General features: G+C 44.8%; 1 protein-coding gene across 11 annotated transcripts in view; it reads left to right on the forward strand.

Annotated features, from left to right (window-relative positions):
* The window catches only part of LOC128346792 (uncharacterized), a 102,891-nt gene that overhangs the window by 53,716 nt on the left and 26,056 nt on the right, over window positions 1-23,119 (forward strand). For 4 of the 11 annotated variants that reach the window (XR_008317197.1, XR_008317200.1, XR_008317199.1 and 1 more), the window contains exons 1-3: window positions 6,145-6,230; window positions 12,011-12,205; window positions 15,050-15,164. Coding sequence is in view for 7 of the 11 variants with exons in the window: in XM_053300477.1 (XP_053156452.1) it covers window positions 15,156-15,164 (9 nt within the window). In the remaining 4 variants the exon portion in view is untranslated. Of the gene's footprint in view, window positions 1-5,694; window positions 5,716-6,121; window positions 6,231-12,010; window positions 12,206-15,049; window positions 15,165-23,119 lie in introns of those variants that run through there. The other 7 variants (XR_008317198.1, XM_053300480.1, XM_053300478.1 and 4 more) reach the window with 4 other exon arrangements.

Below are 23,119 nucleotides of genomic sequence, written 5' to 3' on the forward strand. Positions count from 1 at the left end.
ATTAAGGAAACACCCACAATATTTTGGGGTGGGGGGTTACTTGGTGGTAGTAGTAGCAATTTGGAACATTTTTTTGTTGGCCATATTGGCAGCCACCAACTTTTTTTCACCAAGGCCTCAGGAGTCAGCAGTGGGTCTTTTGATGGCCCTGGAATTTCAGCTAAAGCCCATGATTCTCACCTCTTCTTATTTCACCTCTTCTTATTTACATTCTGGGATCATTGTGTTCATCTCTGAAAACTTCTTGTCTAATTAAGAAAAGTTGATCTCCTCCAGGAATAGGAAACAGGTAACACTATAAATTAAAAGATAAAGTGTATGCAGCAGTTGCTACGACTATGATGACGACAACGAATAGTAAAGGTAAAGTTGTGCTGTTGAGTTGTGACTATATTCTGCTTTTTAACAACAGTTCTCAAAGTAGTTTACATAATATAGGTAGGTAGGTAGGTAGGTAGGTAGGTACAGTTCCCTGCTTTACAAAAAGGATCACAGTCTAAAAAGAAACATAATGTAGACACCAGCAACAACCACTGGAAGGATGTTGTGCTGGGGTTGGATAGAGGCAGTTGCTCTCCCCTTGCTAAATATAAGAGAATCAGCGTTTAAAAACTGCTTCAGGAGGGGTAACTTGCTTAATTGTTTTGTAGTGCTTGGAAAGTTGGGTCAATCAAATTGTTGATATTTATCAATAATTGATTAATATAAAATAATTGATATGGGGAAGACGGTTAGAAGGGACATGGAAAAGTCTGCACCTTTTCTAGTATCATCCTGTACATCCTTGGATATTACTGCTATCGAATAATAGTTTCATTTTCACAGTCACTGATTATCACATAGAGTTAAGAGTACAGTATTAAATTATCCAGGTTACATATAATCCTCTATATCTATATACCTGCATTAGCCATAGTAACCTCAATTTCTAATGGGTCAGGCTACATATAGCTGGCCTTTGTTTTGTAATTATAGTGTTCTGCCTGATCTGAGGTTCTACTTGTTGTTGCCCCTGTGGCGGCTTGCTGCACTACAGCAGGCTTTTAAGACTTTGGGTCCTGAGTAAGCCCTGCCCTGCCCTGTGGGATCACCCACTGGATCCCCCTGAGTAGGCCTTGCCACCTCAGTATCAAGATCTTTGTGTTCTGCTGTGAGGAAGAGAGCTGGCCTTGTGGTAGCAAGCATGACTTGTCACCTTAGCTAAGCAGGGTCAGGCCTGGTTGCATTTGAATGAGAGACCACATATGAGCACTGTAAGATATTCCCTGCAGAGGATAAAGCCGCTCTGGAAAGAGAAGGTTTCAAGTTCCCTCCCTGGCTTCTCCAAGAGAGGGCTGAGAGAGATTCCTGCCTGCAACCTTGGAGAAGCCACTGCCAGTCTGTGTAGACAATACTGAGCTAGATAGACCATTGGTCTGACACAGTATATGGCAGCTTCCTATGTTCCTATGCTGTGTTTGTGTCCTGTTTGCTTCCTTGAATTGTCTGCTTGGCTTAACTTCTGGTGTGTTCTTGACCTCCGGCTACTGGTTTGACCTCTGATACTTGACTGTCTGCTTAGCTTGACCTCTGCCATGTTCCTGACTTCTGACTGTGGGTTAAGCTTTGATTCATGACTGTCTGCTCAGCTTGACCTCTGACTACTGTAACTGGGTTGGTCCCTGAGCTGCAACGGATGCCATGCTTCTGCTGATCACAGAAGTACCACCATCATGCTTACAGAGTTTGCCTGTTCAGACAAACACTGTAATTATGAATGACACACAAGGGGTGTGTGAATGATGCACGGGGGGGGGACCCTTATGGTGCACTATGGGAGGCTTATACAGCCTCTTTCTTATAACATACAAAAAGGGCTCCAGATGTGTATTGCTTAGAACAAGCTTAAATTTGCCCCGCCTTGTGTCTAAATCATCTTGGGGTCGAACTGTATATTTATGTTAAATGTATAGTTTGGCCTGCAATGCATTTTTTAAAAAACTTAAATAGCAGTCATGGGGGGAAATTAGAACTGAGATTGTGGGAAGAGGTATTGGTGCCAATGACAGTTTCCCTCTTGAGGCAAAGAGCAACTTTAGGGTGGGGATGGTTTGATTTTCATTAAGATCATGGTGTGTGGGGAAGGGTGCAACACTCCCTCTTCCCATAGTGCAGACATGATTTGTAGCAGGTATTGACATGCAGAATGGTCCATGGCTGTGACTCTCCACACTGCTCTCGGCAGCGCTTCTAAACAGAGCACAGGTAAACAGCACTGGCAAACAGACTGTCACAGGCTAGTACTGGTTGTCCTAGCCTCTGTTAATCCCACTGTGCACCACACAACAAGTGTAGTGCACTAGGGGATTCCCCCAGGGGATGGGCACTCTAGGAACCCATCTCTGTGCTTGCAGCTCGCGCTGACACATGATCCCGGAGCTGAGGTTAAGGATGTGTTTGCACGCTTAACCTTGGCTAGGAGCCAGGCTGTGGCACTGGGTTTAGCAGCACAGCACTGCCAGAATCCATGTGGATCCCAGCAGTTCTCACAGGCAGCCAAGTCCAGGCTTGGCTGCTTAAGCCTGGGCTTAACTGCTCTTGAGAACAGCCCCATTGTGTTCTACCCGAGCTTGGGCGTCACGTGTGCTACCAATTTTTGGTTGTGTAGAAGCAAGATAAGAAGAAAATTTGGGTAGAAGTGATTGTGTGGAAGCAAGGTAAGAGGGAAAGCTACCTGGGTTTTTCTCCTACCTTGCTTCCATGCAGTCACTTCTACCCAGCTTTTCCTCTTACCTTGCTTCCATACAACTGAAAATAGGGAGCATACACGGCTCCCAAACCCAGGTAGAACACAGTTTTTGATTGTGTGAATGACCTCACTAACTTCTTGGTTGAGTAAACTTTTGGGACCTCTCATGTGAAGGGGTTTCTACTAAACTAGTCGCACCCTATAGTGATATGCAAGCACATTATAATGTATTTTTAATCACTCCCTTAAAGACAATTGAAGACCCAGTTTTTCATAATTATGACTTAAATATTTCTCAGCAATTTCATACAATGAAGAAAACCCATACAAAGCAGAAGTGCCTCAGTTTAGAGAACACAACGAGGCTCTTCTCATGATCAAGTGAGAAGAGCCAAATCAGGTTTGTGGGGCAAGCAAGCTAAGCCCACTCTCCCCGCAGACTATCAGTAATCCCTCCCCGGGGCGGCCGTAGCGGCCACCCACATGACTGCCGGCTCCATCATGGAGCCAGCAGGGGCATGCGAGTTTGGGGGCCGTGCGGCCCCTGGAAGTTCCAGCATGCCCTGCTCGAGTGCACAGGGCATGCTGGAGAGACACCCAAGCCGGGAGGCTGCTTTTTAGCCTCCCAGTCGGGGTTCTACTTGTGAGTTGCCATGGTGCAGAGCTGCACCACATCAACACATGATTTTGAAAACCTGCGAGCCTGTGAGCCCGGTGGTTTACACGACCAGTGAAAATCAGGCCAGGCTCTCCAAGCCCAATTTTTGCTGGTCGTGAGAATAGCCTCAAAATGTAATATTCTGGTTATTAAAACAGAGTTGGAGGGAAGAGCAGTTAGGATAGAATTCAAAAGCGACAAAGACTGAGAAAGTAGTACGTGAAAATTCTGGAAGAAAATACAGTACAGTTAATAAGAAATGGTTTCTTAACTAGGTTAAAATGCCACTACAGAAAGAAAGAATATTCTGATATGATATCGTGGGACCACAGAAAAAAAATTATTGATGCAAAAAGAGTGACTAACTATGCGAAGGCATAATGGAAATGTACTGGTCTGGATCTAGTTGTATAATTGTAAAAAAAACAATATTCTGCAATATTTCTAAAAGGATCCCACATATCACTAAGAAATTTGCTGAAACATCTTGGCTTTTCTTTTTCTTTTATTGCAAAATTATTTTCTTTATCCTTTTTCAAATGAGCCAGTTTTCCATGCAAAGCTATTTTGGGCCATAAAAATACAACAATTCTAATCAAGTATATTGATTCATTAAGGACCATACTAGATCTGTGTCAAAGATGTGACCCTCCAATCTGGATGCACTTAACTGAAGCAATACCATCTCCTCATTACTATCTTGAATTTATTGTCCATGAAATAGGCTGTTGCCTGCTTTTCTATCAAAACAAATATAAAGACTAATCTGGCACATAAAAATGTAAGTCAGAATATTGATTTTTTCCTAGCTGTTCCAGGTATACTATACAGTCTTTAGGCATAGTTCATAACTTCCATAAAACATATATTTTTAAGGAGGAGTCATCCCACTGAATTGTCTTTTTCATTATTTTGATGGTGCAGATTCAGTTGTTTTATATGGGGCTTTTGAGTAAATGTGGTGCATGCTCAGGAGTTTTGAAATGCGTCCCCCCCCCCCATTGATGTGTAATTGTGTCCTGGACATAAAAGAACAGACATCAAATAATAAGAATCGTATCATGTAAATAATTATAATTTTCATAATTTTATGATGAAATTGACAGTTATCCACATTTAACATTTGTAAGTATTTTATAAGGATCTCCTGAAAAAATAACCACTGAATTGGTGGACTAGGTGAGACATCAAAGAGCATTTTTCCATCTATATTAAAACCTTCTTTCCCATTATAGAACTTCAGTAACAGCCACTTTTTTTTTACAATTATCCCTTTAGATTATCAATATATGAGATATATTGATAATCTAAAGGGATAATTGTAAAAAAAAGTGACTGTTACTGAAGTTATGACATTTTTTTCAATATTTTTCTAGGGATATGCAAAATGTTTCAGGTACAGAATGATCTGCACCCAAATCTGCCTGTTTCAAGCAATTTGTGCACAAAACAAATCACCCATCTGCAAATCCCAAAAGATTTGGCTCCAAAACAAATTGCCAAAATTTTGGAGCCGAAGATTTTGTTGTTTTGGACCTCCATTTTGTGGCGATCTCTGTGTGTAGTCATTTTGTGTTTGACGTCGATTTGAATTTCCTGCCCTTCCAAGCTTCAGATCAGTGAACGAAAGCATGGGCTGATCTGCTGACGATTCCCTCCTGGTTCCAGATTGGCTCTTTTGGCTCTTGCCACTCCTAATTGACCCCCCATTGGCCAGGGGATGGGTCGAAAAGGGACAAGGGTTGGGGGAGTTCAAGGAGGGATTTTTAATTAGATTTAAAGAGGCAGCAGCCACCATTCTGCCTTTCTGCCTCATGGGAGGAGAGAGAGGGAGAGAGAGAGAGAGAGAGAGGGAGAGAGAGAGAGAGAGAACTTTGCTTTGCTTTGCCATGCCATTGCCTATTGCTTTCTACCTTGTCAGCCTGAGCCAGCCTGCCTTACCACCCAGCCTGCCTGCCCCCGCTGACTACTGCATGCTAGCCTGGGAATGGATTATCTGCTGCATTGCCTTTTTGTTCCTGAGAAGAAGAGAATTCTTTTTTCACCTCCTTCCTGCTGCTGAGACAATCACTGCCTGTCTGTGCCTGATGTGTCTGTGCCAGCCACCAGCCCCAGCCCTTGTGGCCACTGGCCACCTGGCCAGCCACATTTCCCAGGCTTTTGCCCCTGCCACTGGCCACCTGGCCCCCAGATTTTCCATGCTTTTGCCCCAGCCCCCCCTCAAATCTGAGGACTGAAGGAGAAGAAGATTGAAGAAGAAAGTGTAGACTCAGAGACCAGACCACAGAGGTGGACAACTGGATACAACATGGGTGAAGCCCTAGACTGAGTGAGTGTACCCCATTTTCACACATATACACACCCCTCTGGATTTCTGTATTCGTGGGGTTTTTTCCTGTTTGGAGGGAGGCTTGGGGTTGCAATTGCATTTAAAAAGTTGTGTGTTGTTTAGTTTAGAAGAAGTTTAAACCAGGCGCGTAACAACGATCGGGCAAGGGGAGACAGTTGTCTGGGGGCCCCCCAGAGGCACCTCACGTGACTCCCCATTGCCTCCTGCCCAGCCCCAAGGCCCCTCAGCCACTTGCCCTGTTCCCCGTCTCTCCAGCTTGTTCTCCTGGCCGGCAATGGAAGCAGCAGACAAGCTGCAAAGAGCTCCTTTTCTCCCGCCTCTCAGCTGATCAGCGGGTGGGCGGGGCTTCCACGGAGGCCTCGTGTAGGCCTCTGTGAAGCCTGAACTCCAGTAGGGCCCAAGCCAGCCAGGAAGGAGGAGGCAGCCAGAGTGGCCGCCACTGTTCTCTGCAGCAGAAGATCCCTTGCTGCCCTGCTGAACCCAGCATTGGCCAGGTAGAGTGTGAACTCCTTTTTGTGGTTACCTTCCCCCCCCCCGCCCCCCGGATATATAGGCATCTGCTTGCCATAGGGCTTTGATATGGGGGGTTGGGACTGAGAAGTCTCTGAATATTTATTTTTAAACAGCTTGGAAAATTTGCTGGCTTAAAAAAAACTATCTCAAAAGTCCTATAAGTGGCTTGTTTCATGGCAGAAAATTACAAAAACTTCTGGAAGAAACAGTATTATATTTCATTCATTCATTCATTCATTCATTTATAAATGCACTTATGTTCAAGTTGTTTTGCAACCCAGAAGGTCTGAGTGAGAACTGTGAAGCATGTGTGGTGCTTTTATTTTATTTTTCTTGTGTGTGAACTGCTCCCCAATAACTTGCAGGGACTTCAGGGTCAATCTGGCCAACATGTGAATGCAGCACCTCTATTCCAGAGGAGATGTGTGTTAAAGGGCTTTAAAAGCCTCCTGTGAAAAACCTCCTGCAATCAAACTTGACTGAATTTGTTCAGAATTCTGAGAAAACAAACATAGGCTCACCCTGCATGGTTGAAAGTCTCCTTTGCTAATCTGCACTGAGGGGGCCATTTTAATCATTCATATTTCTAGTCTGTTCTAGGCATTAAAAGTAAAACAAATGTATAGTACTCAATGTATATCACTATATATTGTGACATGTGCGTGTGTGTATTCAGTGAAATGTATTTCCAGGCAGCATACTTATTTTGGAATATCAGACTTAAATCCTTGGGGGCCTGGGGTGTGCGGAGGCCCTGGACTTTGGGTGGGGGGCCCCGATTTTAAAATCTCGTCTCTGGGCCCACTCCAACCTTGCTACACCCCTGGTTTAAACAGGGATTCTATGTGGGAGAGATCCCCGTTAGCTAGTACTAGTAAGTGGTTAGAAAGGTAGAGTAGCCTCGTGGTTTAATAAAATAATTCTGACTTTTTCCCCATTTCAAATTTGGGGTTTTTGGCATTTTTAAAAAACAGAAGCCTGTCCTCCAACCCTCTGTGCCCATAATATATCAGTATTAATATTCTCTGCTCAGTAGCCTACAGACTCTGAGTGGGCAGGAAGGCAGAGACTCCAGCCTTCTCCCTGTGCCAATTTACCCCACCTCACCCCCCACCCCCACCCGCAGCATTCTGAGGCCATGGCAAAAAAAACCCTAAACCCACTAACCCTTTCGCAGAGCACACACACACACAAGTAGACTATGCTTCCCCCCTACATAATGTGTGTGTGTGTGTGTGTGTGTGTGTGTGTGTGTGTACTTCTTTGCAATGAAGATCGGGTCATATTGTGACTTCTATCACCATCATCATTTTTATTCAAACTGGATTGCTTGCATCTACAATAGTTGTGCTGGTGCCACAGGCTCTGATCTGTTGCAGAAATGTCAAAAAAAATGCACCAGAAATTGTGTGCCATTGTTATCATCACTCCTTTACTTGTGTAGGTGGGAGCGGGGGTCGAACCTCGCAGAATGGTATTTTGCACCCTTCCTCACTTAACACACTTTTATGGCCGGCTGCCACAGATGTAGCTGTGTCTATTGCTTGTGGAAGAAAAATGCTTAGGGGAGGGAGGGCAGGGCACATTTGATGCTGTTGTTGGCCCTAGTCTGCTGCATCTGTGATATCACACTTGCTTGCTTGTTACTGGCTGCTGCTCTTACCCTGCATTGGAAGGGGGAGTGTGGGGCAGTGCATTTCATTGTTGCTGTTTCACACTGTTGTGTGTAGATCAATTGCATTTCAGGGGGATGGTGGGACACAATGGATGTGGTGAGTGAAACAGTGGATGTGCGTGACCTTTGGAAACCTTGTTCTTTGAAAAGCTCTGCTGTTGTTGTTGATGTGGATGTGTGCTGCATCCACCCTATGGGACAATGGGGACAGACAGTGCCCATTTCTGCCTGTGGGTGCCTCCTAGGAGTGCCACAGTGGATTGGGTGGTAGTGCTCCAATGGGTGCCTGCTACCATCAAGGTTTCAGAGTGATTGGGCAAAGGGTTGATTTTTAAAGAATTTCTGAAGTTTGCACATCTTTTGGGTGATTTGGGGCAGAAAAGGGGCTTCAGGGACAGAAGAGTGGTTTGGGTTGTAGTGCCTCAATGCATGCCTGCTACCATCCAGGTTTCAGCATGATTGGGGAAAGGGTTGATTTTGAAGTTTGTGCATCTTTGGGGCAGAAAAGGGCAGAAAAGGGGATTTGGGGGCAGAAGAGTGGGTCAGATGGTAGTGCCCCTATGTGTGTCTGCTACCATCCAGATTCCAAAGGAATTGGGCAAAGGGGTGATTTTTAAAGAATTTGTGAAGTTTGTGCATCTTTAAACTCTCCCCCCCCCAGGGAATAACGGGGATTTCAGCAGCCCCATGACTCCACTTGAGGGGGCACCAGGGTGTCCCAGAGCAAGTACTGGTGTAGTGCACATAGGGTTCCCACCCCCATACCCACAAGCCCATGGGGTATTGGGTATTTTTGTTTCTGAGGTGTTCTGAGTGTAGATTCTCTGGTAGCAAATGGGAGTGGATTCATTGTTTGTCCTTGAAAATGAATCGAATCTAGTTGGTAGCAGGCACACATTGGGGCACTACCTCCTGACCCACTCTTTTGACCCCAAACCCCTTTTCTGCCCCAAATCTGCCCCAAAGACATACCAACTTCAAAAATTCTTTAAAAAATCAGCCCTTTGCCCAGTTTTTTGAAATCTGGGTGGTAGCTTCCTTGCACCCATTGAGCACTACCACCCACCACAACCCACCCTGTACCAACCTCCCCCACCCCCCGGGAGTTATAACTAAGGCTGCTGAAATCCCCATTATTCCCTATGGGGAAAAGCTTAAAGACGCATAAACTTCAAAAATCATTTAAAAATCAGCCCTTTGCCCAATTTCTTTGAAATCTGGGTGGTAGCTTCCTTGAACCCATTGGACACTACCACCCACCACACCTCTCTCTGGGCCACCCCAGTGCGCCCCACATGGAGCTATAAAGTTGCTGGAATCCCCATTATTCCCTATGGGAAAAATCTTAAAGACACGTAAACTTCAAAAATTCTTTTAAAATAACCCCTTTGCCCAATTTATTTGAAATTTGGGTGGTAGTTTCCACCCGTTGGGCACTAACACCACCACCCCACTCTTCTGGCCCTAGGAGCTTTTTAAAAAATCCAAATCGATTCAGATTCAGAAAATTCAGGTACAAATCAAATCTGGGGTGATTTGGGGGATCAGATTTGGACCTAAAACAAATTGGGTGTGTTTCAATTTGGGTACAAATCAAAACAAAAAAATTGATTTGTGCACATCCCTATATTTTTCCACCCTTTAGAATTCACACATCTAGTGACAATTTTGATCTGAATGTTAATAAAATACGTCTATCCACTTTGGTTTTAATAAATGGCATTATATGAATGAAATTGATTAATTGATTGATAAAGTGCCACCAAGTCAGTGTCAGCTCTTAGCAACCACATAGATAATCTCCAGGATAATCTGTCTTCAACTTGGCCTTTAAGGTCTCTCAGTGTTACATTCATTGTTGTCGTAATTGAGTCCCTACACCTTGCTGCTGGTCATCCTCTTTTTCTCTTTCCTTCAACTTTTCCAAGCATTATGGACTTCTCAAGGGAGCTGGATCTTCGCATAATGTGTCCAAAGTATGATAGTTAGAGCCTGGTTATTTGTGCTAGGGATGTGCACAAACAGATTTTATTTGATTTGTGCCCAAAACAAATCACCCCTGATTTGCTTTGAGTCCAAATCTACCCCCCAAAATAACCCCAGATTCAATTTGTATTTGATTTGATTTGATTCAGATTTGGGCCACTTAACAATTTGCTTGGGGCACCAAATTTGGGTGGTGGGTCAGGCCCCATGGGTTCCACCTACTCCCCAAATATCAAGGCAGTGGGACACTTAATTGACTTTTAATGGGTTTTTTTAGTTTTTACTGATTTTGAACATTTCCTCCATAGGAAAAAATGGGGATTCAAAGTTGCCATATCCTAACACTAACATGGATCCCCAGCTTTCAATTTTAAAAAAAGAGCTAAGCTCTAGCCCTTGGGGCTATTCACACGATTAGCAAAAACCGGGTTAGGAGAGCCTAGGTGGTTCTAGGTGGGGCAACCCGCTCCTGTAGCCCTCCCCATAGCCCGGGTTTGCGGAGTGAGCACTCCGCAAACCCGGGCTATCTGCTCGTGAGTAGCCGTGGCGTGGCTCCGTGCTGCGGCTACTCGTGAGTAGACCCCTGGAGGCAAGGCGAAAAGCCATCTCCCGGCTCTGGGGGTCTCCCCAGTATGCCCTGCATGCTCACGCAGGGCATACTGGGGCTTCTGGGGGCCATGCACTGGAAGAAACCGGGTCTCACTGATAGTGAGACCTGGTCCCTTGTATAAGTGGAGTTATGGAGCAAAATGTGTGGTCACTATTTTTCAAGAGTTTGATTTCTTTGGTGTACTTTTCCTCGTAATGAATCCCTATAAGGATTCATTGCACACCTTCATTTCTTCTGTTCATTTTGACTGTCACTGGACATTGCCAAATGTCAACTGCCATGTGCCAATTACACACACACCCCACCTGCAAGGCAGTGGGGTACTCATTTTAACTTTTAGGAATATTGAAATGTTTAGATTCTTTGGTGTCTAATAACTTTTCCTCATAATGAATTCCTATGAGGATTCATTATACACCTTCATTTCTTCTGTTCATTTTGATTATCATTGGCCAGTGCCAACTGTCAACTACATACACACCCACACCCACACCCCACTGGGGTATTCAGTATATTTTTAGGTATTTTTGAAATGTTTAGATTGTTTGGTATCTTCATTGCACACCTTCATTTCTTTTGATATCTTCATTGCACACCTTCATGTTCATTTTGACCCCACTGCTTTTCAGGTGAGGATGGAAAATTAGCGACATCTCATATTCCAACTACCCTGCAACCCACAAGCCACTGGGTACTCAGTTTTTATTTTAGGAATTTTTGAGGTGTTTAGACTCTTTGGTGTGTAATGAATCCTCATAGGGATTCATTATGAGGAAAGATTATTAGACACCAAAGAGCCTAAACACTTGGGGGGGGGGGGAATCATAGAACATAAACTAAGTAGTACCCTATTGCCTTGGAGGTGGGAGTGGGGTGTAGTTGGCACATGACAGTTGACAGTTGGCACTGTCAAAAAGACAGTCAAAATGAATAGAAGAAAAGAAGGTGTGCAATGAATCCTCATAGGGATTCATTGAGGGGAAGTTATACACCAAAGAATGCAAACACTTGAAAAATAGTGACCATACGTTTTGCTCCATAACTCCACTTCTACAAGGACTAGAGCTTAGCTTTTTTTAAAAAAAGGGAAAGCTGGGAATCTGGGTGGAGAGGGAATAATAAGAGGGATCCGAATCTTGACTTGATTTGAAGTGAATCAGGCGCGATTCAGTTTGTACCAGAATCTAGCAAATGGACCACAGGGGTGATTTGTTTTGTCTCCAAATCACCCGAATCAGCTAAATTTGGGTACAAAACGATTTGTACCTGAATCCATTTGCACATCCATAATTTGTGCCTCAAGTTAAAATTCTGGATTGATTTGTTCTATGATCCATTTGTTTGTTTTCTGAGCTGTCCATGGTGTCCTCAAAAGTCTTCTCCAGCACCAAAGTTCAAAAGTGTCCATACTTGCTTCTTCAAAGTCCAGCTTTCGCATCCATAGAGTGTCACAGGAAAAAACATTGTCTGAATGATTCTAATCTTTGTAGGTACAGACACATCATGGCATCTAAATATCCTTTCCAAGCCCTTCATTGCAACCCTACCAAGTGCTAGTCTGCAGCATATTTCTTGACTGCTGGATCCTTTACTGTTGACAGTCGATCCTAAAAGGCAGAAGCTATCCACCACTTCAGTGTCTTCATGTAAATTCTGAGGCTGCTTGCTGTACCTGTTGTCATTAGGTTAGTCTTCTTTACATTTAATTGTAGTCCCATTTTTTCACTGTGCTCCCTGACTTTCATTACTAGATCTTGCAGATCATCTGCATTCTCAGCTATCAAAGTGGTATCATCTGCATAGCACAGGTTATTGATATTTTCCCTCCAACTTTAAAACCACGCTCATCTTCTTCCAATCCAGCTTCTCTCAGTATATGTTCAGCATATAAATTGAATAAAGAAGGAGAAAATATACAGCCTTGTCTTACTCCTTTGCCAATCTGAAACCAGGATGTTTCACCATGTTCCATCTGGACTGTGGCTTCCTGTCCTATGTATAGGTTTCTCATGAGAACAATGAGATGTTTGAGGACACCCATTTTCCTAAGAATATTCTACAACTTGACATGGCTGATGCAATTGAAGGCTTTTCTGTAGTCAATAAAGCACATATTGACTTCTTTTTGGTATTCTTTGGCTTTATGAATTATCAAAATTTGGCTTTTCTCAATTCTTAAAACCAATTTTGGTTTTAATAAGTGGCATTATATGAATGACACTAATACAGAATTTATTATTTAGTGTACTACCAGCTCTTTCTTTTCAAGCTACAGAAATTATTAAAAATCACAAATATTTTATGAGGTCGTTCGCACAACCTCCTGGGGAGGCCAGCGGGCTGCAGGCAAGGCAGGAGCTTGTCTGCCTTCCCTGACAGATGAGTAGCTCGCCACCATCCTCCCCTCTGTTGCACCACGCACCCACACGAGTGGCAGTGCGGCAGAAGGAGACGCTGGGAGCAGGAGGACTTCAATGTTCAAGGAAGGGCATAAGGATGGTGGCTGCTCTAATGCTCCGCATGCTCAACACAGCCACTCCATTCTCCCATTGAACAGCCAGAAATGGTGGCGGGCTGGAGGGGATCTCTTTAACCCCACACCAGTTGCCCAGAAGATTGCCAGCCAAGGCTAAGCAAACCAGAGGCTGGCTTAACCTCAGCTAAATGCCTGGTTAAAAACTCGGGCATGGTGTGGGGGCAGCAGCGGGATTGGGATCGATTCTGGTACATCAAACATGCAGCCTATCCCAGGCTGGGCTGCCCTAACCTGGGTTAGGCTGAGCGTGTGAATGCCCTTTATGAGTATTTTCTGTGGAAAAAAATCTTTGCAAAAAAAATAAATCATGGTAATTGCCCATATCCTTTCTGCAACAGATCTTATAGATCTCCTTTCCCCTTGGTGACTAGATTTTGAGTAGGAGATGGGCAGCATAGTCAGCTCATTTTCTAAAAGTTGAGGATGTCTAACTGCAGCAGCAGCTATGCAGTGGAACTTATGACTGAGGTCGCTTTTGCATGTCAGTCAGGCTGCTCAATTCAGGATATTTTCATCCTGTTGTCTTGCTTATGCAATGGGATTGCCCATCCCTGGATTGAGAGCATCCTCTATAATAAAACCCTTGGTGTCCGTCCGTGGACGGACACCAAGCATGTGTCTGTGCCTCCCTGGCCTGTTCTGCGCATGCGCGGAGTGCATGCCCAGAACAGAGCAAGGGAGACACAACCACCGGCACCCGGTGGCCATCTTGGGCGGCCAGAAGCGGCCGCCCCGAAGAAGCCGGGTGAGCGGAGCCGGGGGACACTGGCCGCCGCCGCCTTGGCCAGAGGACACGCCGCGGTGACAAGGGAGAGGCCCCGGGCAGCGGAGGGCCCGGCCGGAGCCGCGGACGGCGGCGGTGGGTGGCGGGCCTGCTGGAGCCGCGGGCCGCGGCGGCGGTGGGTGGCGGGCCCACCGGAGCCCTGGGTGGCCGGCCCGGCCAGAGACACGGGCCGCGGTGGGTGGCGGGAGGGGGAATGGCGGCGGAGGTCCAGACCGGCCCAGGGAGACGGAGGCCGGGACCGGGGGCCGAGCGAAGGCCGAGGAAAACTAAAAGTAAAAATGCTGCCGCTGCCGCGGAAGTCCCACCCTCCCTCCCTCCCTCCCAACTTCCGAAACCACCTTACCCCGGCCCGTGACAGTTGAGCAAAGAAAGACCTAAATTGAAGAGGGAGAGAGGAGCTTGCAAGCAGTGCTCCTCCCTCTGCAAAGGCTCTGCCTGAACTGGCGCTTGGGGCGGAAAGGATGCAAGAGGCGTCCTTTCCGCCCCAAGCACCAGTTCAGAAAGAGGCTTTGCAGAGGGAGGAGCACTGCTTGCGAGCTCTTCTCTCCCTCTTCAAATTAGGTCATCCTTTGCTCAACTGTCATGGGCCGGGTAAGGTGGTTTCGGAAGTTGGGAGGAAGGGAGGGTGGGACTTCGGCGGCAACGGCGGCGGCAGTATTTTTTTAAAAAAAACAGTAAAGGGGAGAGGAAAAGGCTAGCGCCCGTTATAACGGGCTTCAAAATACTAGTACTCTATAGTTTACACTTGATGCTTTGTTATTAAAAGTTGACATGTTTTTAAAAGTTGACATCCTTATTGCCAACTGCAATAGTAGCCTCGCCCAATACAATAAACAAACTACTGCAAAGAAGGACAAAATAAAATAAATAATATGTATTCCAATAGTAATCTGAACATATCAAAAAGCAATAAAATACAATCTCTCCAAGTTTACAAAAGTTTTTTTAGAACAATAATCATATAATACACAATGTTCAGTAAGCAATGTGAACATGAGACCTAGAGATTTGCATTAGACACAGTCGTAATTTCTCATCCAGTCACATGTCGACTGCCAGAAATAACTTATTGACCAAATGTGTTTTGACCTCTCCTGGTCCCAGTCAATAAGATGGATCATTAGGAAGGGGATTGAAAAATACTACTAATATTATAATGTGGAGTACTGTGTGAAGTTCTGGTCACCATATCTCAAAACTATATTATAGACCTGGAAAAGATGCAGAAGAGGGCAACCAAAATGACCAGGGTCCTAACGTATCTTCCTCATGAAGCAAGGCTACACCTTCTGGTGCTTTCGAAGTGAGAAAAAAGATGACTAAGGTGAGTCATGATAGATGTTTATAAAACTATATATGGTGTAGAGCAGGGCTGCTCAACTTCAGTGCTCCTGCAGGTGTTGGCCTACAATTCCCATAATCCCAGGCTATTGGTCACTGTGGCTGGGGATTATGGGACAGGGCCTTCTCTGTTGCTGTCCCCGGACTCTGGAATGCTCTCCCGGTGGCTATTTGCTCCTCGGTCTCCATCACAGTTTTTAGAAAGCGTGTTAATTGGCTTTTTTGTCTTGGTTTTTTACCTTGGCTTTTTACCCAAGCTTTTATATGATTGTCTCTATTGCTGCTTCTTTATATATTGTATTTTGTATGATTATTATATGCTTGTATTGTAAATTTTTAGTCAGGCTCATATTTTTATATTATAGCTTAATATTTTAATTGTGTATTTTTATAGTCTTGTTTTAATTTTTCTGTGAACTGCCTTGGGATTGATTTAATGAAAGGCGGTATATAAATTAATTAATTAATCAATCAGTTAATTAAATAGGAGTTGCAGTCCAAAAACAGCTGGTGGGCGTATGTTGAGCAGGCCTGGGCTAGAGAGAGTGGAGAGAGAGAGGTTTTCTCCCTCTCTTACAACACTAGAAGTAGGAGTAATCTGCTTGCCACAAAATTTAGGATGTACAAAAGGAAAATGTTCTTCAGGCAGTGTATAATTAATCTCTGGAATTATCTACCTCAGGATGTGGTAATGTCCACCAGCTTGGATGGCTTTAAAAAAGATTTAGACAAATTCATTCAGGAAAACACTATCAATGGCTACTAGTCTTGATGGCTCTAGGCTACCTAGAGGAGAGCTGGTCTTGTGGTAGCAAGAATAATTTGTCCCCTTAGCTAAGCAGGGTCTGCCCTGGTTTCATATGAATGGGAGACTAGAAGTGTGAGCACTGTAAGATATTCCTCTCAGGGCGTGGAGCCACTCTGGGAAAAGCAGAAGGTTTCAAGTTCCCTCCCTGGCTTCTCCAAGACAGGGCTGAGAGCGATTCCTTCCTGCAACCTTGGAAAAGCCACTGCCAGTCTGTGTATACAATACTGAGCTAGATAGACCAATGGTCTGACTCTGTATATGGCAGCTTCCTATGTTCTTACCTACAGGAGCAACAGCAGGAGAGAATTCATGCCTTCATGTCCTGTGGGCTCCCAGAGGCATCTGGTGGGCTACTGTGGGAGACAGGATGCTGGACTAGAAAGGCCTTGGGCCTGATCCAGCAGGGCTGTTCTTATGTTTTACATACAGGAGGTGCTTTGTCCAGTCTCTGGCATCTGCAGGTAGCACTGGGAAATACCCTTGTCCGAAACTCTAGAGAGCTACTGCTAGTCAGCGCAGAGAATACTGAGCTAGATGAACCAGTTGTTTGACCCTGTATAAGGCAGCTTCCTAAGTTCCACATTGGGCAAGTAGGCATGGGGCATATCTAGGATGGGGCAGGCAGGGCACGTGCCCCAGGCGCCACTTGAAGGGGGCGCACCATTTTTTTAAATTAAAATTTTTTAATATGGCTGCCAAAAACAAAATGGCCACTGAACATATTCAAATGGCCTCTCTGAGGCCCTAGGCCATGCCAGGCCTTGCAGAGGCCATTTGAGCATGCACAGTGGCCATTTTGTTTTCAGCAGCCATTAAAAAATATATATATATTTTTAATGGCCACTGCACATGCTCAAATGGTCCCTGCGAGACCCTAGAGGCCAGCGGGGGGAGGGAACCTTTGCAGACCCCCCCTACAGCCTTTAGGAAGCCCCCCAAAGGGGCTACAAGTGTATATATATATATATATATATATATATATATATATATATATATATATATATATGTGTGTGTGTGTGTGTGTGTGTGTGTGTGTGTGTGTGTGTGTGTCATTGTACACATATTTAGTTTGGCACTATGTACAGAGAATCAGGACTTGTGAATACTGAGCTGAAGCTTATGAGCTAGGATGGTATTCATTTGCTCTTACTTTGCTTCTTGTGATAAATGTGTTAAATGTGATGTCTTAATAATATGGCTATTAACAGTGAGTTTGTCTTTGAATCAGTGTGAAATCCTTAGTATTAAGGCCCACTGAGAGTTTCTTTCTTTCTTTCTCTCATTCTAACTGTCTTTCTGAAATACTAGAATATATTCCAAGCAGTGACACAGTTTACTCTGCATATCCTTTAATTATTTTCAGAGTATCTGGGAAAAGTCAAATTCTCCATTTATTTTTAAAACTTATGTAATAGTGATGTTACAATGCATAGTAGAGAATTAGACAGGCACTTCTGTTTAGTTTTCCAAGTACACCTCCAAATAGTAGTTGGGTGTTTCATGAGCTCCAGCATACTGAAATTTGTAGTTTTCCAGCATTTTTTGGTCTGGCTACGTCCACTGATAAATAGTTTTTGAAAGATTAAAAGATTAACGAGCTTGACTTGTATTCTTGAGCTGATATTATGGTAAAGTTATCTGAAAGATGGGTGTCAGATATTTGGACAGGGGGTGCAATTTCAGTGCTTGTCCTAGGTGCTATTTTCCCTAGATACGCCTCTGAAGCAGGCTTCAACTTGTGGATTATTCCTAAATTTAGTCAGACCAAGTTTTCCATTTGTCACTTATTCTGAAATTCACCCATTCTGAATGAAACTTTCCCCGATCATTCCCCTACACATGGTGGAGAAAGTCCATGAGAAAAAGAGTAAGGTATACCCAGCATACTTGTCTCACCTTGACACCACTGGCCATTCACACAGGGGCATGATATTCCAGTTGGGCCTGTATATATACAATAGAACATGCATAGTTCCATTTCATGTGATTGGCTTTTTAGATAAAATCCAGCAATCAACTGCACAATCTGAGCCTGTGCATGTGGGAGTGCATACGCTCCGGCCCCATTGGAACATGACACCTGCAATGAACTGAAGTGGCATTGGGGCCAGGCCAGGTGAGCAGAGTGGGCAGAGAGCAAAGGCTCACTCTCACTCCTGCTCCCCAGTAGAGGAACAATAAGAGCAAGTATTATCCATCAGCACCTTTAAAATTCTAAAGGGTACATTATGAAAATGTTTCTATTCCTTTTATTTTTATTTATTTTTATTTGGTGTTAAATAACCACACAAATAATTTCAAAGTTCAGAGGAGGGTCCCCCCCCCCACTGCTGTTGCATGGAAGTTTCTCAAATTCAAATTTAATGCTTCTATTAAATTGATGCTGACACAACCCAACCTTCTATTCAACCATAATAATATACTCATCCTATCAACTGAAGCAGAGTGTGAATGGCCCTTTTCCTGCCTTTGCTTTACACTTTATAAAATTTTCTGTTCCATTGGCTAAACAGGGATTTGAAGTGGTCAGTCAAAGCTTTTCTTCTCACTTTTCAATTTTATGGTCCTATTTCATTACCCCTCTTTTTGTGCAATATGTCATTTCACATTATCTGTATTTTTTCATATTTTACAGAATGTCACACTTAAATTGATCAAGCTTCCAGAGCACTGAATGCTGCCTCTTGTATCTCAACTATTGTTTAAATCACCAACAGGATGACAATGAACACTGACATTCCAAAGTTGTATTACTCATCAGAGTTTTTATTTTTTAGCTTATTGACAGAGACACATTTTGGCAAACTAATTTTCAAAAATATAGCCAACTGAGCAGTGCTTGAAATATGAAAGATAAGGCATAGGGGCCCTTTATGTAATCCACACAATCCATCACTCTCTTCCTTCAATTTTAGTCAAATCATGCTCCCCATAACCTTCTAAAAACTAAAGGCCCATAATCTTCTAGGAGCATAGGAAGCTGCCATATACGGAGTTAGACCATTGGTCTATCTAGCTCAGTATGGTCTACACCAGGGATTCTCAACAGAAGCAGGCCCATTAGGGCTCTGCAAACCTGTCAAAATTGCTCCCCCACCACCACCACCAATGCCATGTGAACACATGGCCTTAGTCTGGAAAGTAGGAGTAGCACATGCAAAACACCAGTGTTTCATTAAAAGTCAGTACATAACTGTCTAATATTCTTGGGTGCTTTCACGCATAGCATCATATATTAGTATTTAAATACTACTAATTGGTAGCCTTTATTTAGTGAAAGGAAAGCAGATTGATTTGCTGCTTTATAAATCTTGACTCTTCAGCTTTGGATCACTTGTCATCACTTTACAAAGATAAAATACAGAATGTGAAACACTCTACAGGTGAAACTCGAAAAATTAGAATATCGTGCAAAAGTTCATTAATTTCAGTAATGCAAATTAAAAGGTGAAACTGATATATGAGATAGACGCATTACATGCAAAGCGAGATAAGTCAAGCCTTAATTTGTTATAATTGTGATGATCATGGCGTACAGCTCGTGAGAGCCCCAATTCAGCTTTTATGACCGACAGAGGGAGGCTGCTGGAAGTATTTCCACATGGCAGTGAATATGTAGGGGCCATTTGAAAGCTGTTCACCCTATCTACAGCTCTCCTGATTACATGGAGAGCCTCAATGGCTATATCAGTGGTTGCCAAGTATGTTCACTGCTGGTATGGAGACCCTATCCATGTAGTGAGTATCTTTTGAACATTATAGCCCCCTGAGTAGGGCTACCCTATAGAGAAGCAATTTTAAGTCCCATGTAGTAGCCGTTAATAGCTGAATAGCCTTCTGTGAGGCCATTCACACATTTAATGCTTCCTCTCTATATTTTACATATTGAGGTCATTCACACAATCAGAAACTGAGACTATTCACACAATGGGAGAAAATCAGGCTAGCGGAGGCTAGCACGATTTTCTCCCATCATGTGAACCACCAGGCTCAGCTGCAAGCCTGGTGGTTCCTAAGCGGGTAACCCGCTACAGTGACCCTGCCTTTAAACCAGGTTTGCGGAGCGAGTGCTCCACAAAACCATTTTTAAAAAAAATCGTGAGTAGCCGTGGCATGGCTCCGTGCCATGGCTACTCATGAGGAGACCCCTGGCCGGGAGGCTGAAAATCAGCCTTGCGGCTCGAGGGTCTCTCCAGCATGCCCTGCATGCTCGTGCAGTCCATGCTGGAGCTTCTGAGGGCCGTGCAGCTCCCAATCCTCCCAGCCCCCACCACCTCCGTAATGGAGCTGGCAGTTGTGTGGGCGGCCAATCCAGTCGCCCAGGGCTGCTGCCCTGCTCGTGTGAGATTGTGAGAAGAGCCTCACTGTGTTCTACCCAGGTTTGAGAGCTGTGTGTGCTCCCAGTTTTCGGTTGTGTGAAAGTAAGGTAGGAGGAAAACCTGGGTAAAAGTGATTGTGTGGATGTGACCTAGGTTTTCCTCCTACCTTGCTTCCACACAATCACTTCTACTCAGATTTTCCTCTTACCTTGCTTCCACACAACCTGCTCCCAAACCCAGTTAGAACTCAGTATGTGAAATAAAAAGAGGAAGCATTGTTCTACACACATTGCCACATTTTCTTAGCTTTCTCTCATTGTCCTGCAGTGCAGCATATTGTTTTAGTAATAATAATACATTGAAAATGAGGCTGTTCACAGGAGCTATAAACAAACAATGAGGCTGTTATACCCGGGCTTGAGCAACCCTACTGGGGTAGGGTTGCTCATATGAAGTACTGGGATTGCGGCAAATCCAAGCACTGCCCCGCCAGGTAGCCCAGGAATTTTCCCTGGGCTTTTATTTATTATTTGTTTGTTGTTTATTATTTATTTGTCAAATTTGTAGACTGCCCCAAACTTTCGTCTCTTCGAGATTTACAACATAAAACAAATTAAGACAAAAATAAAAACCTTAAAACAATTCAAAACCACAATCAAGTTGAAAAGCTTGGGTGAAAAAAATAAGTCTTTTTGAAGGACTTTTAAAAAGTTGTCAGAGATGGGGACAGAGGCGTAACTAGGGAAAACGGCACCCGGGGCAAGCACTGAAATGGCGCCCCCCTGCGCCCCCCACCCCCCCAACGTACTACATTATACTTAGGTTTTTCCTCACAAGCGCCTGCCGCCGCCGCCAAGCCAGGCCACTGACTGGCCGCCAGGCGCCAGCAAAGCAATGGGGGGGCGCGCGGGGGGTGAGGAAGGGACCGCTCGTGGGGGAGGGGGTGCCGACACGCTACCTTGACTGCTGCAGTGCTGCTGCACTGAGCAGGAAACATTTGTATTAACAAAAAATTAAAAAAAAAATTTTTTGTCATGGCGGCGCCCCCCACGTGACCAGAAAAGATGGCGCCTGGGGCACGTGCCCCCCCTGCCCCCCCTATAGTTACGCCTCCTCAGCAAGGAGCACATTCCAGAGTATCAGGGAGCAACAGAGAAGGCCTGGCCCTGTGTAGCCACCAGAAGAGCTGGTGGAAACTGCAGACGAACCTCTCCAGATGATCTCAGTGGGTGATGGGGCTCATGGCGAAGACAATGGTCTCTTAAAAACCCAGGACCTAAGCTGTTTAGGGCTTTATAGGCTATAACGAGCACCTTGCATTTTGCTAGGAAACCTATTGCCAGCCAGTGAAGTTCTTTTAGTATATGAGTAAGATGGGCATCAAGCCACCTAATGGTGCAGTGGGGAAGCAATCTGCCTAGAGAGCAAGAGGCTGTTGGTTCAAATCCCCGCTGTTGTGTTTCTCAGAATGTGGGTAGAAAACTCCTTTATTGGGCAGCAGTGAGGTAGACGGCAATGTAAACGACTAGGGTGCAAGTGGAGGAAGACTCAGCACGAGTCTGATCAGGCACAACACAGAGCACATTTGAAGGTCTATACTCTGGTAGTGTGGGCAGCAAAGAAATGGTTCTTTTCTGCCCACATTGCTTCTGCAAATTCACGTCCAGCTGAGTTGTCTAGGGTTATGAGGGGGCTAAATCCCTGACAGGGATTCTGGTAAGGGAGATGATATTCTTATAGACCACAGCCACCCCACCTCCCTGCCCACATCCTCTCACCTGCTGCACCATGGAGTAACCCGCTGGGAGAAGCTGGGTCTAAACCGGACCACTAGCCTCTCCCGACCAGGTCTCCATGATACATACCAAGTCAGCTCCTTCGTCCTTAATTATTTATTTATTACATTTAAAAACCACCCCATCCAAAGGCTCTGGGCAGGGTAGTCATAGACTACCTCAGATTTATTTTCAACCAACCTGGCATTACAGAGTAATAAGGTGAGGTTCTGTGGTGGTTAGCATTGCTCTCCAAGGTAAAAGAGGTGGTAGGCCTGCTGGAAGGGGAAGCAGCTATTACATTTCTGAGTTCCCTTCCCCTGTAATGGCCCACTGGGCTACCAATGCCATATCTTAGTCAGTTCCCCACCACCACTGGTGTAGCTGCCCAGAGTCATCCCCCATCTCTGTTCAACCCAAGACACATACCTGTACCAAGCCTAACTAAATACTAGGCAACAGTGAAATGAGCAGAAGTCTTCCTTCCAGCAATCCAAGACAATAAGTTGGCCCCAGCCCTCAGTCCCACCCCCAAAGGCTGCCACCAAAGGCCGCCTGCCTTTGGTGGCTGACTTTGGAGGCTGCCTGCAGACGACACATGCCAGTGGCTGCACTTGGTGCTGCTCGCCCTTATAAGGCCCAGAAGTGCAAAACCTCTGACTGGTACAGCTCTCACACAACCACCAAAGAGGCAAACCTGCCCAGGTGCAAGAAATATCAGCACAGTTAAAGTGAGCTAACACACTAGAGAACAGATAGCAGCCTGCAAAAGGGAGACGCACACAGGAGCTGTTACCAAAAACCCCTCTCGCCTGTCCAAGAAAGGAGGTGGGAGAGGAGACCCGATAAAACAGACTGCTTTCCCCCACAACATGTCTTCAGTCACCTTCTCACCTTAAATGAGAAACAAAAGTTCAATATTTTATTACTAAATATAGGCCAATGGACCTGAGGTTCCGCTCCCGCCCCTCCTCCCGCTTTCCCATCCGAATTCAGACGCAACGGAGAGATCCCTCTCTGCAGTCAGTGAGACTAC

This window comes from Hemicordylus capensis, chromosome 2, assembly GCF_027244095.1.
Source record: "Hemicordylus capensis ecotype Gifberg chromosome 2, rHemCap1.1.pri, whole genome shotgun sequence".
Taxonomy (NCBI): Eukaryota; Metazoa; Chordata; class Lepidosauria; order Squamata; family Cordylidae; genus Hemicordylus; species Hemicordylus capensis.